Below are 24,507 nucleotides of genomic sequence, written 5' to 3'. Positions count from 1 at the left end.
CCCCGGGGACTGCCATCCTGCTCCCCTCTGTCCCCCACCTCTCAGAAGTGCACTTTAAGGGGTGGGATCCGGGCAGCCCCTCTACCTCCTCTGGGCTGGGCTAGGGACATAGGGTCAGGCTGTTGAGCCCCCCAGCCCTGAGTTCCTCAGTCTGGTGGGGTGGCCAGGTCAGGTCCACACGGGGCCAACTTTCCATTGATTCAGGGGTCTGATGACACAGGATGACTCATGGCCAGACTGGCTGCCACCCCCTGCTCTGCTGCCCGGAGGCCTGCCGGACTGTCCCTCTCATGACTTGCAGGGCCGTTGCCCCCATACTTCCTCCTTTCCCTAGTGGCCTGGTTCCAAGGTGGGGGAGGTCAGGGCCTGAGCTGGCCTCCTATGCCTCATCACGTCTCAGGCCAGAACCCTGGATGTCTGGATGACCTCACTTTAGGCAGCTGTGATGGGGCAGAGTGTACTAGAAAGAGCACTGATTTGGGGGGGGTCCAAGGTTGGTCCCTAACTTGCTGTGTGGCCTCAGCAAGTCCACTTTACCTCTTTGTACCTCAGTTTTCTCTTTGTGATTTCAAGGGTCCCCAGACCATGTAAACCCCTCTCTGCCTGTCAGTTGCTGGGACTCTGTGACATAGGGTGGATATCAAATTCTCTCCATACATGGGGACACGCAGTACAGATGGCCACTGGGCACAGACTGAGTTCTCTGGAAGAGACCTCCTAACTAGCACCTGGAAGCGCCTGGTCTTGGGTCTTGGGTGCTGGCTGCTCCCCCTGGTGGTACATCATGGTATTTTCTTATGCTGAAACCATTGCCCTCCTGGAGGGGGTCCCAGAAGCTGCTGGGCCAATTCCTTGGAGGGACATGACTAATTTATAGATTTTTTAAATCAGTTTTTATCTGTTTCCTATTTATAAGGCTTATTTATAATGTGTATTTAATGTTAATATTGTGCCAACATATATTTAAAACTTGCCTGGTTTCTAAAGCCCCCGTGTCTCTCTGCTGCCTTGTGGGACAGGATGTGGGGGAGCCTCTCGGCGGGGGGTCCCTATGTGGTAAGGCCACAAGTATCCACCACCTGGGGCCTGGGCTTGGGGGTCCTTGCTCTATCCAGGAAGGGAAGTCGCACACCCCAGTCAGCTGGGGGCTCTGACTGTGGGGCATGTCAAACACAGACAAGGTGTTTGTTGTTTCTGAATGGGTCTCTCTTGAGAAGTTGGGGACCAGGGGTGTTGGGGTTTGGGAGCCAGAGGGGAGGGAGGAAGGATGGAGTGTATGGGTTGCTCTGGGCCCTCGTGGGTGTCTGGCTGGGGGTATGTGTGCTGATGTGTGTTGTGTGAAACAGACAAGATAATAATAGATCCTGCCTCACATGTGGCCTGTAACCTGGTAGGTGCTTGAAACTGCTTCCTGAAGGGCCCCAGGGTGGATAGGGATTCCACCTGGCTCTCTCCGGATGCTCAGGGCCCCGCCTCGGGAGGGTCATCTCTAGGCTGATGACGTGCTGAGGCAGCAGCTACAAAGGAAGGGCTCACAGAAGCCTGTGAACGTGACCTGGATCAGTCCCATTTCTGGTGGGAACAGGACTTAACATGGGGTGGAAGAGAGCCTGTGTGGGCTTCCCCATAATAGATATAACCCACTTTGCAGATAAGAAGACCAAGGCTCAGAGAGTTTGAGTCCTCAGAGCAAATTTACTGGGGGTGGGCACATTTTAAATTCAGGCCCGTTAGATGCCAGGGCAGGAGCATCCTCCTGTCACCTTTCAGCCTCTGTAACTCCGCTGACAATTTCACGAGTCCCCGGGGGCACGGAGCTCCCAAGTGTGGGGGCAGACAGACAACAGACAAGCAAAAGAACCAACAGGAGCATCTGAGGCTGCAGTGTGAGCTTGAGCTTGGCAAAAACAAAGCGGTGATGTAATAGAGAGTGAGAGTCAGGTGACGTGGGTTGTCAGTGTGGTGCCTGGAAGAGGTGATGTCCACTCTGAGGACTGAATGACGCACAGGAGAAGGGGCGGAGCCTGTAGGTGGCAGGAAGAGCTAGGGCAAAGGCTCCGAGCGTTCAAGGATGAGGATATAGTGAGTGAGGGCATTGCTGATTTATCAAAAAGGCCCAGAGAGGGGAAGCATCTTGCTCAATGTCACAGAGCGAGTTAGTGCAGTGCTGGGGCTAGAACTCCAGGTCTCTTACTCCCAACCAGCAAGCGCCCAATATATTCCAGGCTGTTTACCAAGTACTTAGTAAGGGTCTCTACTGCCCCGCAATGGGCTCACTCTTGCTCTCGGGCTCCTGCCACACCAGCCACTTTTGGGATCCCAATATGCCCAGGGTACCCTCCCACCACAAGGTCTCTGCCTAGGCTCTTCTCTCTGTCTGCAATGCCGTGCTCTGTTCTTTTGGTTAGTGCATCCTCGGCAATTCTTACCCCCATCGTGTTCTGGGTCTAACAACTTGGTTATTTTTTTTCTCAAAACTGTCGTGTGGGGGGCCTCTCTTGGTTTGCTTTGCCGTCTGCCTCCCCCGCTAGCCTGGAGTCTCCAAGGATGGAGACCACATCTGCCTTGCTCTGTTCTCAGCACAGTACCTGGCGCCCAGCAGGAGCTCAGTGAGCAGCAGGGCAGGGAACCTGGCCTAGACAGGTGCTACCCAGGTGTGGCCAAAGGCAGGGGCCGGCCTTGCTCTTTTCTGCCCTGCCCCAGCATGGGGGTGGGGGACTTTCCTCGGGCTGGGCTGCTGGGAATCTCTGGGTGGGAGGTGGCAGACACCGAAAGCCAGGCACCCTCAGGCTCCTGGAGCAGAAGGGGAATTGGCACTAAGGCAGCATGTGGCTGCCCATGGAGAGGGTAGAAGTTGGTCTGCGGAGGAAGAGCTGGGAAGCCCAGGGTGATTGTTCTTCACCCCTGCCTGGGCCCCCTGCCTGGGCCCCCTGCCAGCCTCTAGAGAGGTGGCTAAGCCCCGGGAGAGGTGTCTGGGGCTGCTTTGAACTGGAGCTGCACCCACCCGGCAGGAAGCAGATCAGGGAGCCCCAGACTCTGGGGTGGGGTTCTTGGGGGTCCTATCAGTGAGGACTTGTCAATTCCACACTGTCTTCTGATGAGACCACAGCTGCAGGTGCCATCTCCAGCCTGGTCCCAGATCCACAGACCCAGCTGCCAGAACATCTGCTGGGTGCCCTGTGGGTGCCTCAAGGCTGAACTCAGCCCCAAGCCCACACGCTTCCTAATTGCCCCCACTGAAGTTCCAGAACCCCAGCGCACTTCCCTCAACCTCCCTTAGCCTCAACCTCTTCTCTCCCCATTGATCCTGTGATTTCTCCAACACCCTGTCCCTGGCACCTGCCTCCTTCTCTCCCCACCGCCAACCAGGTCCTGACTCCCTGGACACATCTCACTGTCATGCCTTCTGCTCACAAACCTTCGATGACTCCCTCCCATCCTGCTGCCTGAGGCATCGATTCCAAACTCCTCAGCACAGCCGGCCAGGGCCCTGCTCTCAGGCCCACCCAAATTTGCGAGCTCATCTCTGCATTTGCTACATGCTCAGCTGGCCCCCAACACATCCAGGCATCCTGACCTCCCAGTGCCTCCCCACTCCTCCCGCCCTCCCAGGCCCCTCCTCCTTAACTCCCCATCGAGTGGCTGGCGGGGCTTCCCTGGGGCTTCGGGCAGGGCAGCTTGCAGGGGTTGTTTCTGGTGTCTGCGCCTGGAGTCAGAACGAGCCCTCTTGGATCGTCCCCCCCCCGCCGCCCACCTACTACAGCGACAACTGCTGTGAGATCAGGGTTCCCATGACCATCCGGCGTGAGGGGTAGTGGGGGAGGGGTTCTAATAATGCTTTTGTATCACAGTGTGAAGCTGATCCCCCTCAAGGCATGCTTTTCCCAGAGTGGCGATGCCCTGTGAGCCTGCAAATAGCATATGCTCCCCCCAGTGGCTCATGTGAAGGGACAAAGCAGCCACGGGCCATGGGCGAGCTGGTACAGGGTCAGAGAGATAAGGAGTCCTCGGGCAACCCTGCTGCCGGAATCGACCACAAGCTGGGTTTTCTTTTCTTTCTCAAGTTTTTCAGGGTGACAGTCACAGCCCCTCAGTCAACCCTGAACATGACACACACGGATGGAAAGTTTCCTGGGACGGGGGGCCTGGAGGGCAGGGAAACTGCAGGAAAAAAGGCAAGGATGGGGTGCCAGCACTTATAGTCTGTTTAAAGAACAAAATCCTGGCTTGCAAATGGCAGATCTGGGTCTCTGGCCTCCATAGCCTCAGCGCCTTCGCTGCCCGCCAGTTCTGATGTGATTTAAACGCTCTCTCTCAAGGGACAGGAAAGTACTTGGGAGTTCAGCAAAGTGACTTCAAACCCCAGCCCCGTGGCCCGTGTAACCTCCGGGCTGAGCCTCAGCTTTCCTGTCTGCACAACAGACTCAGTTAATTGGCCACCTCCCAGGCCAGAGCAGAGGTTTTCTGGGAAACAATGCAACGCAGGGTCTGTTGGCGCTGCCGTCATAAGCTGTCACAGAACAGGTGCCCGAGCCGCCTCCTCTTTATTTTCTCTCCCTCATTTTCCCTTTTCCTTGTTGGTTTCTTTTTTCACAGCTCTTCTGTCTTTGTTCCTGTCCCCCCTCCTCACCGCCAGCACCCACGCCAGGCCTGGGACCTGGAGTGCCCACAGAACCCCTTTTCCACGCTGAGGAAAGGGTCACAGTCCATGGTCAGAGTGGGGAGGCCCTGGGCTCAGCCAACCCCGCTCCCTGCTTCCTGGGGCGTCCCCGAGGGCTGGGCTCCACTGACTCGGGGAGGGGCGAAGGTCTCTGAGGGAGGGGGTTGGGCAGGTGGGGCCCCAGAGCCCGTGGAGGAGGGCGGACCAGATGGGCCAGGTGGCTCCCGGGTTCTGAGGTGGGTGCCAGGGCAAGGAGTGGTGGCTTGAGGGGCACCGTGTCCTGGGGGTTGGCTGCAGCCCTGTGACTCCTCCAGGGATGGGGACAAGGGGACATGGCCCTGGTGCACACGGCCTGTGGCAGGTCTGAGTCAAAACACCTAAGGCCGACCCCGGCCGGTCATGTGGAGGGCTGCCCAGTCATCGCCTTATGCCGGCCTGGATCACCCTGGCGGGCTGGGCGCGGCCCAGTCAGCCGTGAGTCAGGCCCCGGCGGCCTCGCCACGCAGCACAGGGCAGGGGCCGCCGGGCCCAAGGACGACCCCTCCCCACCCCTGGCCCTGCTTCTCCCCTCAACCACCTTGAAGACCCTGCCCCACGTGTGTCAGGTGCAGTCTGGCCAGGGACCTGGGCTTCCGGCCCCTGTTGCCCCCAACCCTTCAGCCAGGGGGTGGGGTGGAAGTGGGGGGAGCCTCGGGGCCACCCGGCCCTGGACGGGAAGTCAAGTCGGGGGCGGGGTGAGGAGCTGTCTCCAGAGAAGATTCAGCAGGAGCAAGAAGCAGAGGATCCTGGCCCACGTTGACGGTGCCCCACTGAAGACCCAGCAAGCACCCCGCCAGACGCTGGAGGGTCCAGCGTGGCACAGACCACGGTAGGCTTCCCCCAATTTATCCTCAGCACAGGCAAACGTCACCTTTTCCCGCATGTGTCGGGGGCACCGGATGGCCCACCTGGCTCTCCAGGCCTCAGTCTCCCCGTCCGCGTAATGGGCATGGTAAGACGTGCCCTGCACATGTCTCTGAGCCTGTGGAGGTAGAGTTCAGACCAGATGTGAAAGTGTCATGTGGACACCTGAGGGGTTAAAGATCATGGCAGGTTTAGAGGGCAGAGGAGAGAGTACTGGATGGGGAGGCCGGAGTCCTGGCTTTGCCATCCCGAAGGGGTCACCCCTGGGGGTGTTGATTCCTGGATTCCCAAGGGGCCCTCAAGTTCCCTTTTCCCCAGAGCAGTGGAGGGTTCTGAGTTCGTGGCGGCCTAGCTTTCCCTGGGATGGAGACCTGGCAGGTAGAGGGTCCCTGTCCCTCCAGAAGGGGCTGCGGTGGGTCACAGGGTGGTCCCTGCCTGCCTCTGCTTTTGGGAGAAGAGAGTGAGTCTTTGCTAAAGTGAAGTCCCTCAAGGGAGGCTCTGGGGTGTGTGGTCGGTCAAGGTCATGGCCCCTATGCTTTTGACCTTGACCCAGAGAGGACTCGACCTCTCTGTGCTTTGCTTACTCTGTAAGATGGGCTTAACTGTGGGGGCACCAGCTCACGGACCATGCAGGGAGAAAGGAGAAATATAAGTAAAATCTTCACAGAGTTTGGCACCGGGGGGCGGGGGGGCGGGTGGCACCTTGGCATAAATAACCTGAGAAGGGGCTGGACCCCAATCTTGCCATCAGCAGTTCCCCAGGACTGGGGAGAGGCTCCCGGGAGGGCAGGGACATTGTCCCCAGAACCTGTCCTGGGTGGGGATTAGGTGGTCCTGGGGCTTGAGGGGGGTGGGAGGGGACAGCAGTCCCCCTCCTCCCCCTCCTCTCCCTCCTACCCGCCCCCCCCCGCCCCTCCTCCCAGAGCTCCCACTGGATGGAGTCACGCAGCCCCCATCCCAGGCCCACTTCATGAGGTCTCTGGCACCCCCTTGTGGCCAGTCCTCAAGGCACACCCCTCCCCCCCCCCGCCCCGCCCCACCACCGCCAGGTGCTCAGCAGGGCAGAGGCCCCTCCAGGACCCCTCCGCTGGCCTCCTTCTCCGCCCTGGCTGACGGCCTCGGCCTACCCTCCATTCTGAGCCCCAGGCATCTACTCCCACTTCCTCTATCCCCAAATCCTGCCCTGCCCAGCCCTACGGAAGGCACTGACCCAGTCAGGTGGACCCAGGGCTGGAGGTGCCCCTGCCACGATGCCTGCTGCCCACTGGTCAGTGGAGGGCGCTGCAGCCCACGGCTTGGGGCTGAGCTCAGTGGCTGAGTGCCGCGAGCCCTGAACCTGGCCCTCACCCCCGCTGTGTCCAGCGCTCCAGGGTGCCTGGGAGGCTTTCTCTATCCTCCACCACCCCATCCCATAGTCACACCTCAAAGAGCCTTTCTGTATCCTTGGAGACAGATGGCCTTCTCTAGGCTGGTTTTACAGACAGGAAAACCGAGACTCCTAAAAGGTTCTTTCTGGAATCCTCACAGCTAATCAGGACTAAAACCTGGGATTCCTGACTCCTTGTCTGGGAGCCTGAGGGAGGCACATAGCCCACATGCTGTTGAGGGTGTGCCACTAATCTGTGGCCTTGGAAAAGTCACTTCCCCTCTCTGGGCCCCACCTGTGAAGTTTTAACAGCTAAGATAATAATACTATCAGTCACTCAGGCATGTCTTCTGTGCCTGCAGGGTTTCCCAGAGGGTGATGTTAACCTCGCAGGTTGACAACATTGTGTCCCATTTTATACTATTGGAACTGGGGTCTGAGCAATGAGGTCACCTGTCTGAGGCTGTGAGTGGCAAAGCTAGGACTGCCCTTGAGGCCTGGCTGATTGCAGAGACCACCAACCCCACCCCCCTGACACCCCCCTCATTCTTTCTGACCTTTTCCCTTTGCAAATGGGGACATGGAGGCAGCAGAGGCCAGGGTGGTCTTTAAGTTTCCCAGGCTAACACCACTTTAGGAGGTACGTGGGCTCTTGAAGGGGAGCCTAAGGGTCAGGAACTACAGGCCACTGTCCTCCCTCTATGTGAGGGTCTCCTGCTGCCAGCCTGCTGACCAGAGTGGACTCTGGGGAGGCCACAGCCACTGAGGGGCTTGCGGGACTCCAGCTCTCTAGACAGTCCACTGTGATCCTGGGGCAGGCGTGGTCCCACCCAGAAAGGGAGGAAGCGGAAACGGGGTCCAGGGGTGGGGCAGGGGTGGAGGAGGCCTGGCTGGGCAGGAGATCAGAGCGGGATTGTGTCATGGGAGTCCTGCAGCTGATAAGCAGCTGAGCGGCCGGCCCAGGCAGAAGGAGGGGATCCTGGGGTTGACTCATCCTGGGGACCCCCCTGGCCCCCTGCTGCCAGTGAGCCCTGGACCACACTTGGCCTCCTGGCTCCGGTTTGAGGGAGGCTGTGGGGTCGTGGGCTGGAGAGCTCGCTCCATCGCACCCTGTGTGACCTTAGGCAAATCGTTCAACTTTCTGAGCCTCAGTTTCCATGTCTGTAAAACCAGGATTAAAGTGTCTCCCGCGGGGATGGGTGTTAGGACTGGAGATAATAGGGGACTCTCGTGAGTGCTTTGCTTGCTTTGGGGGATGCAGGCGGGAGAGAAGCTCATAAGGCCTTTGGGGTCAGCGATGGGCCAGCCACGTGCCCCAGAAAGCATGGGAAGCAGGGCTGGAGTGGCTCACGGGTGCAGGGTAGTGGGGACGGGTGTCATACCCAGGTCACCTGGAGGACAGAGGGGCAGCCTGGCCCTCTCCTCTCGGCTCCCCCCAGCTCCTCCCCTACCTGGTCCTGTCCCTCCCTGACTTCAGGGAGCTCATCTTTTCTTCTCTTCCCAGGAGGAGGACGGTCCATCCTCCGCCGGGCCTCACCCCTCTATCCCCCTCGCCCACTGGGACTGGGCTACTCTACTCTGTCCAGCTTATCATCAGGTCTGAGGCTCACATCACCTCCCACCCACCATCCTCAGAACGGTTTCCTCAGTCCGTGCTGGCGCTGAGGGACGGTTGGGGAGAGGGCCTGGCTGCTTCCCTGACATCAGCTCTGGGGTCGGGTCAGGGTGGCCCCAGTGAGCTTGTCTGGGGGAGGGGACGCCGGTCCCCACCTCAGGGCCAGCCAGTTTCAGGCTGAGTGGGTCCGTGGGGCTGCTTCCTGTTCTGTTTATTGCTTCTGAATTCAGGAAATCACTGAGTGAAACATCCTCCCCACCTCCCCCCACCAACCCCACGATTATTTAATAGGAGCCGGGCTGTGGTCTCTCTCTTTTGGAAAATCCAGTGGGAGAAGGAAGCTGTCAGCTCAGCTCTGACATCAGCTTGGTCCCTGAGCCAAGAGTCAGGGTGGCCAGGGCAGGGGGGCGGCGCTGGGGCGGGGTAGGGAGGAAACCAGCTGCTGGTGGCCCCCGTGACGTGAGGCTGCCACAGAGTTCCCAGGGGCGGGGGCTGGAGGGTGAGGAGCAGGGATTGTTGGAGACACACTCGGGGGCGCGCGCGCGCACACACACACACACACACACACACACACAGGGTCACGCCTCCCCACACGTGTCCAGAGACCCCTGGCACGCACAGACTCACATCCACTGGTACAGGATCCAGGCACACGGTCACACACACACTCACACAATCACACAGGGGGCTCACAAAGTCAGCCAGAGGTGTGTCCACCCCGGCTCCCTCCCAGCCACACACACACACACACACACACACGCACACACACACATGGCCAGACACAGCCCAACACAGACACAGCCACACAAACGGCCTCACCACACACGCACACACATGCAAATGCCCACTCTGGCTGGGAGAGACAGACCCAAGGGGAGCCTGGCAGGCACTCCCAGAAATGGGCTGGGCCTCTGGGCCGCGGGCTACCCTGGAGCGGGGACTGCAACCACGTCCCCCTCCTGCTGCCCGAGTGAGGATGAAGAGCAAGGTGGCAGAGTGAGGAAGGCCTGTGACTATTCCGGGCCCCACCCGGGCAGGGCGGGGCGGGGTGGGGAGCCCGGGGATCTGAGGCTGCGGAAGGGAGTGGATGGTGAGAGGCCAGGCCGTGGGAGGGCCTTTGTCCTGGCACCAGGTGATGCCAGGCCACCGCCCCCCCACCATGAGCACCTGCCCGGCCCCACCCTGCCTGCAGCACCTCCTGCCACTCCTGGGCTGCAAGGGATGGCAGCTGAGGAGCAAGTCAGGAACCCCACATTGCCAGCTGCCGAGTGACCTCGGGCAAGTCACTCCTCAGCCCCTCAGGGCCTGGTTTTCATCATTGATACCAGTGGCTTACAAACGTTTCTGACTGAGACCCGCAGTTTGAAACACATTGCACCTTGCAACCAGAGGGTGATGCACATGCTGACACATCCAGACAACGGAAACAAAAGTTTCACCGAGCAGTGCTTGCCCTCGCTCTGGGCAATGCTGGGTGATTTTGCGATTCTATTTTCTTTTGAAAGTGCTGGCGGCAACCCTCTAAATTGAATCCATGATCCACTAAGAGGCAAAGACTTACAGTTGTGAAAATATCGCTCTTTACCTCTGCCTGCGATGGTCTCAAGCTAGTTCAAGATTCAGAGAGAGCCTGGGGGAGGTCAAAGTGCTTGCAGAGGCTAAAATGCCAGATCCATTAAGGGCTGATGCACGAACCACCAGAGAGGAGAGACACCCATTCTAAAGATGGAGACGTTGAGGACAGAGCCTGCAGTGGAATCAGGCCCCATGCAACTTGGCATGGACCTCGGAGGCAGGCCTCTGACCCCACTGATGATCGGAGCCCTGTAGGCTGCTGCTTCCCTTGCAATTTCTATCAGAATTGAAGAAAAAATATGCAGTCACTCTGATTCACCTCCAGGGGGGTGATTCCTGACGCAGAACCAGTCAGGAAATGTCAGGGTGATGCTGGGGACAGTTGGCAGGAGGCCAGACTGGCTTCTAGCTCCCACTTGGCCCCGAGGGTGTGTAGCTGGCCCCTGCCAGAGATTTGATGGGGTGAGGGTGAGAAGGGCAGACTATAGGCCCAGAACTGGACCTCAAGAGCCCCAAAGACAGCTGGAAGGGAAGTGTTGCTTATTCCCAACGTGGGAAGTATTGCTTATTCCCCTGCAGAGGCTCTGAGAGGTTGCCTGTTCCCCCAGGACCCACACCACAGTCTGTCTACTGAGAGGACTCAGGAGCCCTCCTTGGCCTAACTCTCAGATCACGGGTGGAGCACGGACCCCTGGACCCAGGCCCAACCCAAGCCCCTGACTCAGGCTAGGGTTTGAGCCCCTCCTGTGGCCACCCCGACCTCTGGTTAGAATGGCTGCCACGTGGCAGGCACTGTGTGTTTCCCACTTAACATCTTCATGACAGCCCCATGAGCCCAGCGCTACCGCATCCTCACTCTCAGTGGGCTCAGAGAGAGGAAGCCAGTTGCCCCAGGTCACAGTTGTGGGCAGGAATCAAACGCATGTTTGCCTGGCTCTAAGACACACCCGTACTCACTGGTGCTACCACTCTAGCCCCAAAGGGACCAAAGGTGACTTGCAAAGCCGAGCCAGCAGCCACAGGAAAGTACATGGGAGCATATAGATGGTGGAGGTGGGCAGCCCTGCAGGTGTAGTTACATCCTCCTTTCTCAAGTGCTGAATAATGAGGTGTTTTTGCCTTTTTGGACAGGATACCCAACTGCCAGGGCTGTGCCAGGAATTCCTGAGCTTCTCCTGCCTCCTCTGGCTGCCCCTCACCAACTCTGGTCCTGGGCCACTCCCTCTGGCCCCCAACTTCCTCCCCTGGGCCCATCTGACTCCGCTGTGCTCGTTGCCCAGGTGGGAGCGTCAAGGCGAGGAGCGAGGACTGAGCTGATGGCTGAGAGCAGCTGCTGGTCGCGTTTTCAGAGAACTGAGATCTTAGATGGGGACAGGGAAGAGGGATGGGAAGGGAGGAGGGGGGCCAGCCTGGGCAATGGGGGTTGCCCAGAGCACTGTTTCTGGGTCACTAGTCTTGGGGAATTCCCCGATGCCCAGAGAGCTGCTTACCTGGTGAGTAACTGCTCCTGGCTGCCCACACAGGATGCCTGGCTGTGAGAGTACCTCCCTGCCACCCCCTGCCAATGGCCACTGCCATGTTACCCTCTCCCCTGAGTGCCCCGGGGCCCAGGAAAGAGACAGACAGACAGGCAGGGGGCTGTCCCCCACCTCCACAACTCCCCCCGGGGCTCCGCAGGGGGCGGCTGGTGATTCAAGCCCCTCTGAGCTGAACTATGTCTCCTTCCTTCTCAGATGGGCCCTGGGGGTGAATCAGCTCCTGGGGGCGGTGAGGCTGGGTCAGCCACTGTCTTCAGCTCAAGCCTGGGGAGGGGTTGGTCACGGGCCAGGATGGGACATAGGGAGAGAGAGCCCACCGCCGTGCCAGCCCCCCCCAGCAACCCATCTGATCTTTCTGGGGCACCCCGGAAGCTGGAGGCTCGAGGGTGTTTTGTTTCCATTATCCATCAGGAGAGAATGAACAGGCCCCTCTCCTGCCCAGCTTTCCCCCTTTAGCCCTGGATTATGCCCAACTTTCCTCATCTGTAAAATGGGGACAAGAACCCCTACTCCTCCGCGGTGAGGAGGATCAATGCTGATGCGTAGAGGGTTGGCTGGGCTCCCAGAACTGTGCTGAGCCTGAGCCCTCACAGCAAATGCACAGCACAGGTGTCATTATTCCCATTTTATAGATGAGAAAACTGAGGCCAGGACGTGGTCACTTCCTCAAAGTCACCCAGCTCATAACTGGCAGACCCAAACCTCTAACCCGGCTCTGACTGAGGCTGAAGTCCATGCTTCCAACCAGCAGACTTTACTCCTTCTCGCCATGAGAGACTTGGCACAGACAGCTTTTGGAAACTAAAATGCTTTTAGAAAATACTTAGCATCTGCTCTGATGTAACCCTGAGCCAGGTGCTGTCAAGAGTACAAATGAGGATCAGACCCCAACCGAGCCCTCAAAGAGGGAGGAATGAGACTTGTTCCCACTTGAAAGGAGAGTGGGCAGGGCTGGGCAGACTCAGCTAACCTGGGCTGTGGGAGGAAGGGGAGGCTTCCTGGAAGAAGCGGCCTGAGTGCAGCTCGCCACCTCTTGCTCCCATCGCAGCATGAGGTGCTGCTGGCATTAGCTGTGGCCTTCAAGCCAGAGGCCGGGGGTCCAGGCCTCATTCTCTTGTTAGCTCTCTGTGCTGCCCTGGGCAAGTGTCTTCACCTCTCTGAGCCTCAGCTTCCCCACCTGACATTCTAAAAGAGACTTGTGGATGGCGAGTGAGAATCAGAAGAAAAGGAGGGGCTGAATGGCCACATGCACCAAAGTGAGTGGGAGAGAAGAGCCCTCAGGGGCCCTGGGGAGGCCCCAGGCCGGCCCTGGACTCGCTTCCTGGAGATGAGCAGGTGGATGGCACGGCCGCCTGGAGGAGCACCCCCAGCCCTGGCCTGGCCGCCCCCCGCCCAGACTGAGGGTGCCCTATGTGGGCCCCAACTGTCCCCCTCACCCCGAGGCCGGTCAAATCCCCAGCAGGCCCAGTGTGCAGAAGCAGGACAGGCTGGGATGAAGTCACAGCTGGAAGGGGCCGGGCTGGGGCTGCCACTCCAGGGTGGGGCCTGGGGTCACGACCCTGGGAGCAGGCAGCCAAGAAGGGAGGATGCCTTCCGTGAGGAAGCTGGGGAAAACACACACACACACGTAGCAGCGTAGAGAGGGAAGGAAGAAAACAAACTCCAGGAGACCAAAGCTGGCCTGGAGCGCCGCCTGGGCAGCCGATTCCCGGGGACCGAGGCCACGTTGCAGGCGGCTCACGGGTCCGCGGCTCCGAGACCCTGCCCGGCCTGCCCCCGAGAGGCCCGGTGCAGGTGGTGGCTGGACATGGACAGGAGAGGGAGGCTGGGCCTGGGGTGCCGAGGGGCCCAGAACACTTGGGGAGCACAGACCAAGTCAGGTACCGTGAGAGGGGAAACTGAGGCAGGGGAGGGGGCCAATCAGGGTGAGGGTGAAGTATCTTCTAGACTCCGCCCCACTTCCTGTTTCCTGTGGGGTGGGGCTGAGATTACATGGCGTTTGGGGGCGTTTTATAGGGCTGAGGAGGGGTCTGGGCAGCCAGAGGACAGTGCAAGGCCCGGCGAGTCCACTGGGAGTGATGCAGGGGAGGAACCGTGGGACGAGGAGGCTGCCTCCAGGAGAATCAGGGCACCCAGTGAGCTACTTGGGCGGGGGAACAGGGGACCCATAGATGGGGCCTCTGTGGGGCCCTGGTGAAATGGATTTGGGGTCCACAACAGAAGAGTCAGGATGAGTCAGACGACAGGGGTCTGGGAGATGTGGGGGGGCGGTCTGGAGGCTGATCCAGAGTTCATGCTCCCCGAGTGCTCACTGGGGGATTATGAGAGGGAGGTGAGCTGGGATGTCCTGGGGTGTGGGGCTGCCTGAGACAGGCTGGGGTGGCTGGACCTCCTAGGGGCATACACAGACCCCAGAGCAGGTGCATGAGAGGGGCAAGTGCCAGGTGGGGCCTTCCATGGCCCCCAAGGAAGACACAAGGTGTGGAGCGGCTGGGAGGAGGAAGGAAAACCAGTGTGGGCTCTACCAGCCTCCTCCCTGCTGGGAAGCGCCCGCTGGGATGGGCAGTTTTATGGCCCCACAGCCGAGGCCCAGCTGGGAGAGCGGGGAGGAAGCAGCCTGGAGAGGGCAGGGCGTGCGTGGTGGGGAGGGGGCACGGTGGCAGCAGGAGGGCTCGTCCTGGCACAGAACGAACAACGCTGGGCAGGTCCTCCGGGATGTGGCAAGAGGCGGGAGCTGGGGGCATGGGGGAGGGCTGAGGGGGTGGGCAGAGGGAATCAGGGGCCAGGGAAAGGCTGCAGGGCTCCCTGGCCTTGGAGAAGCAACTCTTCTGCCTCGTTCTCTGGTCGGGGTCAGGTGGGAGGGCTGCAGCGGGGGTGCCCCTGGCAACTTGTGGGACCACATAGCCCCAGATATGTCTGATCAGCACTCCCCCACCTCTTTTGCTTTGTTTTGAATGCTTTTTGCCAGGGAGGAGTTGCTGTGCTCATTTTGCCCTAGTCCTCACCATTCCTTCCTGCCCCTCCTTACTCATTTATGAATCTACCTGGCCACGATAGACACCAGAATTTGTGACCCTGCCTAAGAGACTCCAGAAGCACCTTTTGGGGGCCATAATCATTCTCTGATGCTGAGCCCCAAGGGCCCTCCAAGACATTTTCTGTTCTCCTCAGCCATCCCTCTGCGTCCTGAGGAGCAAATCTGGCTCCGATTGGCTCAGCCTCCTTAAGTCTCTGCTCTAAATGTCCTTTCAAAATGGAAATGCTGGACCACCGTCCCCTGAAGGGTGCAAAGAGTTTAGGTAAACACCAGACACACCACACCTTCCCAGAATCTCCTCCCCAGGCTCTCCCCAAAGAAGGGAGTCACAGCAACCCCTCACCTCCCATCTTCCCAGCCCCCCCCCTCAGCCCCACAGGTACCTGTGGTCATCAATGCAGGCTTGCTGATGGCAGTCAGGAGGCCTGACCTTGTGGGACCCTGGACAACCTGTCCCTTTGGGAGCCCCACTTTGCATGGTGGCAGCGGGCAGGTTGGAGGAGCCCACCTCTGCGGTAGCTTCCAGCGCTCACGTTCAGTTTCGCTTTTTTACCGTCTAAAGTCCACACCAGGGCCCCAGCCCCTCTTCCTGGAGGCGCCTTCTCAGCCAAGCCCCAGCCTGCCTCCTCCCCACTGACCCCCTAACCCCCTGACCAGGGGGCCACAGGTGGCAGCCTCCGTCTGCTTGCCTAGTTTCAAGCCACCTCCCCAAACCCAGGTGAGTCAGGGCTGTCTGGGGTACCCACTGCCCAGGGACCCCGATGACTCGGGGACCCTCCTCCCCCTCCCCATCTTCAAGCAACTCCCAGGGCAAGCCACGCAGGAAAACCGCAGGGTGTTTTGTTGAAGAGTTCATTATAATTTTATCAATCAAATTCTTAGAAGAGGGAAAAAGTCTGCTCTCGCCACCCTCCCCCCTCACTGCCCCCCCTTCACTCTCACTTTCTTCCATTCATAATTTCCTATGATGCACCTCAAACAACTTCCTGGACGGGGATCCCTGCTAAATATAGCTGTTTCTCTCTCTGTCTTACAACACAGGCTCCAGTATATAAATCGGGCAAATTCCCCATTTGAGCATGAACCTCTGAAAACTGCAGGCATCTAAGGTCTCCTCCAAGGCCCTCTGGAGTCCAGCCCATAATGAAGGTCTTGGCGGCAGGTAAATCCACCCGCCCCGCGCCGGCTTCCGCACCCCGCCACGGGCGCAGCGGCAACTTGGGGCACTTGGCGATCGTGAGCGGGACACCCACTCGCCGCAGACACACGGACACTTGGGGCGCCCGCGCAGCCCGCCGGGCCGCCGGAGGCGCTGGGTGGCGGCCGGGAGCGAGAGCAGGCACATGGTCCCGGCACCGCGCACCCAGCCCGCCCTGGGGCCCGCAGGTTGGCGGGCAAGGGAGGGTGCGCCGCAGCCTTCCTCCTCCTCCTCCTCGCTCCGCCGGCTCTCCTGCTGCTCTTCCCGCTCAACTTTCTCCGGGACTCACCCTCCCTCTTTCTTTCTTTCTTTCTTTTTCTTTCTTTCTTTCTTTCTGTCTTTCCGCTTTCTCTTTTCCAACCGCGTCCCGGGCTGCTCCCTGGGAGGGGCGCCGGCCTCCGAGCAGCTTGCAAACTCCGGCCCGGGACGGGAGCAGGTGCCGCCTCCATCTGCTAGTGTCTGGAAAGCTGTGGTCTGTGCTGGGTGAGCCTGGGGTGTGGGGGCCCCCCAGCCATTGGGGGCCTCAGCACTGCCGGGGGATGCTGGGAGGCACAGGGGACCCAGAAGTGAACTTGAGGCTGCCACTGTCCCAGGAGGGGACCCGGCTCCTGCGCGCCACCCTTTCCCCCAACCTCATCGGTTCTCCAGCCTCACAGGTCCACCGACCCCAGCCCTTGATGCTTGGGTCACTTGGAAAGCAAGGGGAGGTGGGGGAGGCGGGAAGCAGGCGCCCTGGGTGGGGAGGGGCGATCCTGGACAGGCCCGGACAGCTCTCAGCTCTCCTGTCACCTTTCACTTTCCTTCCTCCCCCGCCCACCTGGCTGCGTGCGACATGTTCCCTTTTTTCTTTCCTGGTTGCACCATTCCTTTGCCCTCCCGAAGGCTCTGGGGGACTGAGGGACCCCAGGATTCTCCTTGTCCTAACCCACAACCTGGGGCAAGGACCAGTAGACAGGAGTGGGAGGGCATGGAGGCCAGGAGCAGTACAGAGCGGGATAGGAAGTTTTGAAGAATGACTTGGGAATGGAGGGGGGCGCAGAACTGCAGAATTGGGGTGGAGTTGAGGGTCCTAGATAGGATAGTGGCCGTATTTGGAGAAGGATAACCACAGAATTAGGGGACAAAGGGCCCAGTGAGCCAAAATCATGTGACAGGTTTGGGAGATGAGGGTCAGCAGAAACCGCCCCCCTCCCCGTGGTCCCCTAAGAAGCCCACTCTGAGAGACTGAAGCGTGAAGTAACACTTAGGAATCTGGACCATCCTGGGAAGTGGGGAGGTAGGGGCTGCTCTTTTCCTTGAGACCCGCTGGGGCTGGGGCGTGGTACCCTCCAGCCAGAGGCCAGGATGGTGTCACCCTGGACCCAGCTTCCAACTGGTAGAAACAGCTCACGTCCTGCCCCCTTGCTCCTGTCAGGAGACAGCAGGGAGTGATAGATGGGAGTGAAGCAGAGACAGAGGGTTAGAGCTCTGGAGAGAGGGGGACAGAGAAGCAGATTTGGTGACATCGTGAAAGTAAGAAACAGCCATGCTGGGCGAAGAGAGAGCTGGGGGCTGAGAGGGGACACTGGTGTCCCTGAGGGAGACGAGGCGCATCCTCTACCATGAGACCCCTTGCCCACCCCCCACCTCCCTGCTCATGGCTCCCTCCTGCCTGTTCCCAGGAGTCGTGCCCCTGCTGCTGGTTCTGCACTGGAAACACGGAGCGGGGAGCCCCCTTCCCATCACCCCTGTCAACGCCACCTGTGCCACACGCCACCCATGTCACAGCAACCTCATGAACCAGATCAAGAACCAGCTGGCGCAGCTCAACAGCAGTGCCAAAGCCCTCTTTATTCTCTATGTAAGTCTCCCCCCAGGGTGCCAAGGAGGGAGGGAGGGAGGGGCTGGGCTTTGCTACAGGGACCTGGGCTGTCGGGGCTGGTCAGGGAAGGGAAGGGAGGGGGACTGGTCCCACCACACCCAGACTCCCTCAGCTTCCTCCCCACCCCCTGGCCCAGGCTCCGCCACTTGCCTAGTGTGCCCAGTTAGATAGGGGCAGAGCTGCCTGGAGAAGGGGGTGCCTGGCACTTCTACCCTGGGATTCCTCCACCTTGTGGAGGGAGAGGCCGATGAGAGACAGAGAAGGAGGCAGTGAGGTGGACGGGATGGTGCTGTTGGGAGAGACGGCGGGTTGTGGGTGACAGGGGTGCAGAGCCGCCCAGGAAGAGGGCGAGTGCAGTGGGTGAAAGGGCAAGTGTGTGTGGTGCACATGTTGGAGGTGAGACTCGGTGTTTTCCTTTCTGTCCCCATGTGGTCCTGATGATTGTGATGAGGAGGATAATTCCTTGCATGGTATAGGCCTGGATGCTTTACCAAGGGAATCCACACCCACAATTACTTCAGGCTCTCAGGACAGTCCCGAGATGCCTACAGGGCAAGTGATTGGGTCCTCATGCCACTGTGTTTGGGGTGGGGGGACTGAAGCCCAAGAGCTGCCCCAGAGGCTTGGTGGCAGGGCTGCATCACCCGCCCCTGACTCCCACGCCACCTCCCCTCTGCTCCTCAGTACACGGCCCAGGGGGAGCCGTTCCCCAACAACCTGGACAAGCTGTGCAGCCCCAATGTGACCGACTTCCCGCCCTTCCACGCCAATGGCACGGAGAGGGCCCGGCTGGTGGAGCTGTACCGCATCATCGCGTACCTGGGAGCCTCCCTGGGCAACATCACACGGGACCAGAAGGTTCTCAATCCCAGCGCCCACAGCCTGCACAGCAAGCTGAACGCCACGGCGGATGTCATGCGGGGCCTCCTCAGCAACGTGCTCTGCCGCCTGTGCAGCAAGTACCACGTGGCCCACGTGGACGTGGCCTACGGCCCGGACACCTCAGGCAAGGACGTCTTCCAGAAGAAGAAGCTCGGCTGTCAGCTCCTGGGGAAGTATAAGCAGGTCATCGCTGTGGTGGCCCAGGCCTTCTAGACGGGAGGTCTCATAGTGCACAGTGACCTGAGATCTTAGACTTAGGTGTCTCTCAAACTGCGGCCGGGGCCCAGAGCAGTGCCAAAGCCAAGTGGGGGCTGCTCACAGACCCCGAGGGGTTCCTGGCCAGTCTACTCCCCTCCAGGGTGGGCTGTGATGAAGCCAAGCAGAGCCAAAACTCCCAGAGGGAGAACCTATATATGGCACCAACTAGAAGAAGGCGCCCCTTCTTCTGGGAGACTGCAGCCAGGCACCCGGTGTCGGGCTGGATTTCGGCCCCTTCTCGACCCCTCAGCCAGGGTCTTCGTGAGCAAACCACACAAGTTGCCTCCGGCGACCCTGACCATGGGGCAAGACAGCAGGGGTCGGGGGCGTTGCCTGGCCCCTAGCAGAATGATGACTATCAGTGCCTTCGCTGCCCCTTCGGTAGACCTTGAAAGGTCTGGTTGGAACTCAGGCAGCCCAGAGGGGCTGGGATCCTGAAGGATCCTTGGCCCCTACAAGTATGGTGAGTGGAAGGCTAGAAAGGGAGCTCTGGTTTGAGATGCTGCCTTGTCTTGGGCGTGATTGGAGAACTCAGGCCTAGGACTGTCAGGTGGAAGGTTCCAGAAGGAGGTCGCTGGCCTTCAGCCTCCTGGGGAGGCAGAGAGGCCACCTTCAGGCCTGGGAAGGAAGAGAGGCCCTTGAAAGTCTCGACGGGCTCTTCTTCCTTGAGCCCGCAGTCTGTCCTGCTGTCCCGGTGGCTGGAGTCTGGTGGCTGGACCTGGAGGCGGGGTGTGGGGAGGTGAATGGGTTGCAAAGTCAGGTGAGGAGGTTCTGAGGGGACCCAGAGTCTTGTGGGCAAGGGTCTGTAAGGGAGGGGTGGATGCAGTAGTTCAGAGTGGCAGCTCACATCTGAGGCCCACGGAGGCCCCATGAGGTCACACAAAGGTACTTGAGGGGCACCAGAGGCCATCACTGGTCCCCAGAGCAAGGGGACAGCAGAAGTTGAGGTCAGGGTCTCAGGAAGCCTGAGATCCAAGGGTGCTGTGTGTCTGACCCAGCATGATTGTCTATTTATTTTGATGCCCTATTTATATTAACTTATTGGTGCTTTAAATAGCAAAGTTAATTTCCCCTTTCCCTGCTCCCTCTCCAACAGAAATAATATGATGGCTCCTTCTGCAGGAGCCGGGGCCAGGCCTTAGCAGGGCCTGGTCTGGAAGTCGAAGATGTTACAAGTGGGATAAGCCTAATGGGTGAGGCTCAGAGAAGGGTCAGGAGCTGAGAGAACTGGTCAGTCTGGGAGGGGATGGGGGACATAGTTCCACCCCCCACCCTAATGGTAACTGGCTCTGGGGCTATCGGGACCCTGGCTGCAAGGCAGGCTGGGCCAGTTTGTGGAGTGGCCAAGGGGCCCTTTCCCAGGGCCACCATGTTGCTTGGCTCCAAGGGGCCCATTCAACACTGTGTTGTCTGGCGCCCCCTGGAATTGTGCTGTTGGAGGCAACATTCACCATGGAGATGGCACCCCTGGAGCAGTGAGCAAGGCAGCCCTGGTGGCCCACCTGCTGCTGTTTCCTTGTCCTCACGCTGCCTCTAGACTAGCAGTCTAGGGGCCCTGGAACAGTCCTGACCAGCACCCAGCGGGGAAGTGCCTTCTCGGGTGGCCTGAACACCCACAGAGGGCGAGAGGACCTGGCTGGACCTCAGGAAGCTGGACGGCCCAGGGAGGAGGCCCCTGCTCTGGAGAGGAGGACGAGGAGGCCCTGGGATGCAGACCAGGAAGCTGTGGTCCCTCCTGCCCCACCTCCCCCAACACCCCCACCCATGTCTGGGCTCCCAGGCAGGGAACCTGATCCTTTCCTTTGTGCTGGGGCCAGGCTAGTGGAGAAACGCCCTCCAGTCTGGGAGCAGGGGAGGAGGGCCCAGAGCTGGGGCAGCTGCTAAGAGCAGGGTTCTGGCGTCTTCTCAAACCCTGAGCGGGCAGCGAGCCTAGCCGTTCAGCCAGCACGATTTTGGTGCTTTGCACTCACTTTGCACCCCTCTGCCTCCTCCGAGCACTTTACCCGTGTCCATCGGCGGGCAGGTGGGCAAGGCAGCAGGCAGGCCCTGAGGCCTGGGGTCGGGGGCTGGAGGTGGGAGTTGTCCATCCCATTGGAGGAGACCACGATGGCTACATGTTTTCCAACACTGTCTTAACTGAGGGTTAAGACACTGAGGGTTGCGCTCAGCCTTGTCCAGGATCTCAGCCTGCTGTTCCCCGTCACTCTGCTCCGTCAGTGAACGTGGCTTGGAAGGCTTGGAGCCGGCTGGTCTCCCTTCATCTCATCACCCCGTGGACGCAGACTCCCCCTGCCAGGCCCACCTGGGCAGCCTCTGAGGCTCGGGGACCAAGCGATTCTCCTCCCCCAGGCGTAACCCCGGCTCTGCCCCTCACCCTCATCCTCAGTGCTCTTCGTAGAACCTGTCTGGCAGATGGGCACCCACTTTGCACAGCATCTCTGAATTTTGGAGCCTTTGTGTGGAAAAAAGCTTTGCAGGGCAGGAAGCTGTCCACTTCCTCCTTTATCTGGTTTTGACCCACACCTGCATCCTGGGTCACAGCCCCAGCCCGAGGAGGAGGGAGAGGCCGGCAGGAGAGGAGGGGGTAGGACAGTCCTTTTGCAGTTTATCGAAAGAGGGGTATTGGGGACTTTATTTATTTAAAAAATTTTTAAACGAGAAAGCACCACTATTTATTTGTCTCTCCTCCTCCTCGTCCTTCTCCCCCTCTCCTTGTTCCCTCCTTGGGGATATCTCCCCGATAGAAGCAGTCCAGCTCTGCCTTGCTGGCTCTCCAGAATAGACATAGCGTGTGGGGCTGGAGGCCAGAACCAAGTGAGAGGTTAATTTCCCTTCAGATGGTACAGATGTTCCTACTTCCGGATTGCCACCCCCCTCCACCGTCCCGCCTGTCCCTTGCCCACACCCAGTACCTGGGCGTCACTCCCATCCACACTGCTAGCTCCGTGCATCCTTCCGTGTTTCCCTCCTTCCTTTCTACTGGAAAGGACTTGGCCTTGGGGGACAAATTCCTCTTTGATGAATGTACCCTGTGGGAATGTTTCATACTGACAGATTATTTTTATTTATTCAATGTCATATTTAAAATATTTATTTTTTATACTGAAGGAATACTTTTTTAAAAAGAAAAAAAGAGAAATTAATAAAGAATCTACTCTTGGCAAGCTCTCCAGATTGTATTCATGTGGGGAGACGGGGCTGGAGGGGCTGGGATCATCTCTGTCCTGGGCGCCCAGCTGGGTGGGGCTCTGCCAGGCCAGGGGCGGGCAGGTGGGAAGAGGGAGTGTTTCCACCGGGCAAGGGTGCCGGCATGGGTGAGGGCGGGGTGGGCAGAACGTTGGCACAGGCAGGACAAGGTGGGTGGGGCTACAGATCATGGGGTGCCACCAGGAGGTCCTGTTCGGAATCACGCAGGACACTGGGGCCAGAACCAGGGCTTCTGTTGGGCTCTTCTGGGCCTGAGCAGCTCTCCCACTGCAGACACTGCTGTCCCTGTTCCTGCCTCACACCTGGGGACCCCCTTTCCCTGCAACCTTCTTCCCAGCCTCCTGAGACCCCTTCCTTGGAGAACAAGAGAGTTTGGAACCGGATGGTCACAGACGCAGGGACTCTGGAGCAGCCCCCAGTCTCTCCCCCGTGCTTTGCTGGGGTCCAGGGCTCCCCCAGCTGAGATTCCTTTAGGGATGTGGGCAGTTTTCTGAGAGCCACCTACGTGCTCTTTCGTGAATGTTTGTAAGTGTCAGGTCGTGTGTAGGTTTCCAAAGGTGCGTAGGATAGAGTTCATGCCTCTGGAAGCTCCAAGGCGAGTGGGGCAGTGAGTGAACACATGTGTGTGTGTGTGTATGTGTGTGTGTGTGTGTGCGCTCATTGATGGAAGAGGCACAGAGGAGGTGCCTGAGCCAAGGCAGAGAGAGCGCTCACTGCCCGGTGTCCGCAGGGCGCTCAGGCCTAGGTCCTCTGCTTTCTGTGCCAAGAAGGGCCTTGACTCACAGCAACACTGGCCTCACCTGGGGGTGATCAGGAAGGTGGCAACACTGCCTCTTATTTCTTGGCCTTTAACGTGCACTCGGATCACCTGCGATCTTATTAAAGGGCAGATTTCAATTCAGCAAGTCTTGGGTAGGGAGGGGGCAGATCCTTGCTGAAGTGAAATCTGCCCTTTAATAAGATCGCAGGTGATCCGAGTGCACGTTAAAGCCCAAGAAAGGCCGCCCTGCCCTCCTTCCACCTCTCCTCCTGAGTCGACCAAGACGCCAAGTGTAAGTCACCAAGGGCTGCAGGGCGGGCAGCTGCCTGGGAGGGAGAGGCTGGCGGCTTCTGGGAGCCCCCAAGCTCACAGCTGTTTCAGACTTTTTCTCCTGAAGCTCGTGGCAGGCTGGCTGAATCCCCCCTCCAGGCCACACCCCCAGCATCCCCCACTTCTCCTTCTCTCGTGGGAGACAAGGTTGAAGCTTTTCAAAAGAAACCCTTGCTAGAAAACTAGAGGAAAACAAAGCAAACACCAAAGCTCAGACAGGAGGGAAGTACAGGGATATCAGATCCTAAATGCCATCCTGGGGGGCTGGCTGGGCTGCCCGGCCCTCGGGGTCTTCCCTCACCTCTGTGGGGAGTTCTCACCCCAAGAGAGGGGAGGTGTTTTGTTCTCTGCCCTGCCCTGGCCAGAGAGAACACAGGGCGGTTAATTGGTCATTGGGTGATCCTCCCGTAGGAGGTGAAACAGTCGGTGGGTGGGAGGAAAGGAGGCCGCCACTCCGCTGGGAAGGCTGTGCCCTTGAGGCCTGGGTCCTTGCCGTGCTGCCACATGCAGTCCTGTGACCCTCCAGAGTGAACTCAGCTCTCTTATCTGTGAAACTGCAAGAGGAATCGGTGATAAATGTCATCCTATCTACTTCACGAGGCTGCCGAAAGGCACCCGAGAGCAGGGAACTCGAAACGCTGTGTGAATTGGCACGGCCGGCCGGCCCATCAGTAGGTGGAGATGGAGAAACGAGAACCCAGTGCCTCAGGCCCCAGAGCCGTCTCTGCAGGGGAAAAGGGGTCCTCTTCCCCAGTGAGTGCAGGAGGGAGGAGCTGACAGCTCTGAGTCCAAGGCTGGGGGGCTAGGCTGATGAGAAAGAGAGGGAGCAGGGAGGACGAACTTGCAGTGAATTGCTCCTCCGACGGTACCCTGAGCCGCAGGCCTGGAGGAGTCCAGCCCAGAGAGGAGCCAGGGGCAGCCTAGGTACCCAACTGAGCCTTCTCCCATCCTGGCTCTCGGGAGGTCAACAGGACAGGAGAGACACTCCCTCCCCCTTACCAAGAAGCCAATTGTCAACAGCTATCCCGCTAGAGGCACAATCCCATGGGCTCTGTAATGACCCTGCACTTTACAGTTTACAAAGCATTTTCTCACCCATTAGGAGATCCTCCCAACCATTCTGAGATGGGACTAGATTACTAGTCCATTTTACAGATGAGGAAACTGAGGCCCCAGGAGGCTAAGGGACTCTCCTGACATCCATCACTCAGCTTGTTGAGAGAGGCTCCTTATATTTGTTCATCCTTACATTCATCATCTGTCCACTTAACTTGTCAAGACTCTACGAGCCAGGCTTTAGACCCAAGGAGCTCAAGG

General features: G+C 59.2%; 1 protein-coding gene across 1 annotated transcript; it reads left to right on the top strand.

The window, feature by feature from the left end:
• The first annotated feature begins 13,273 nt into the window (after positions 1-13,273).
• LIF (LIF interleukin 6 family cytokine) lies at positions 13,274-22,020 on the top strand. The gene is made up of 4 exons (XM_082640664.1): positions 13,274-13,537; positions 15,736-15,856; positions 17,554-17,732; positions 18,438-22,020. The coding sequence occupies exons 2-4, from the start codon at positions 15,838-15,840 to the stop codon at positions 18,846-18,848; spliced, it is 609 nt and encodes a 202-aa protein (XP_082496790.1). The 5' UTR covers positions 13,274-13,537; positions 15,736-15,837; the 3' UTR covers positions 18,849-22,020.
• Positions 22,021-24,507: the final 2,487 nt, after the last annotated feature.

Source organism: Mesoplodon mirus (genome assembly GCF_964341445.2).
Source record: "Mesoplodon mirus genome assembly, chromosome: 13".
Taxonomy (NCBI): domain Eukaryota; kingdom Metazoa; phylum Chordata; class Mammalia; order Artiodactyla; family Ziphiidae; genus Mesoplodon; species Mesoplodon mirus.
Note: the sequence above shows the minus strand (reverse complement) of the source record. Positions and strands in the feature narration are given on the sequence as shown.

What these genes read in the sequence shown, in the direction of transcription:
- LIF (XM_082640664.1), top strand. An exon ending in AAGCCCTCTTTATTCTCTAT is followed by an intron (nt 17,733 to 18,437) that starts GTAAGTCTCCCC and finishes TCTGCTCCTCAG; the next exon opens with TACACGGCCCAGGGGGAGCC.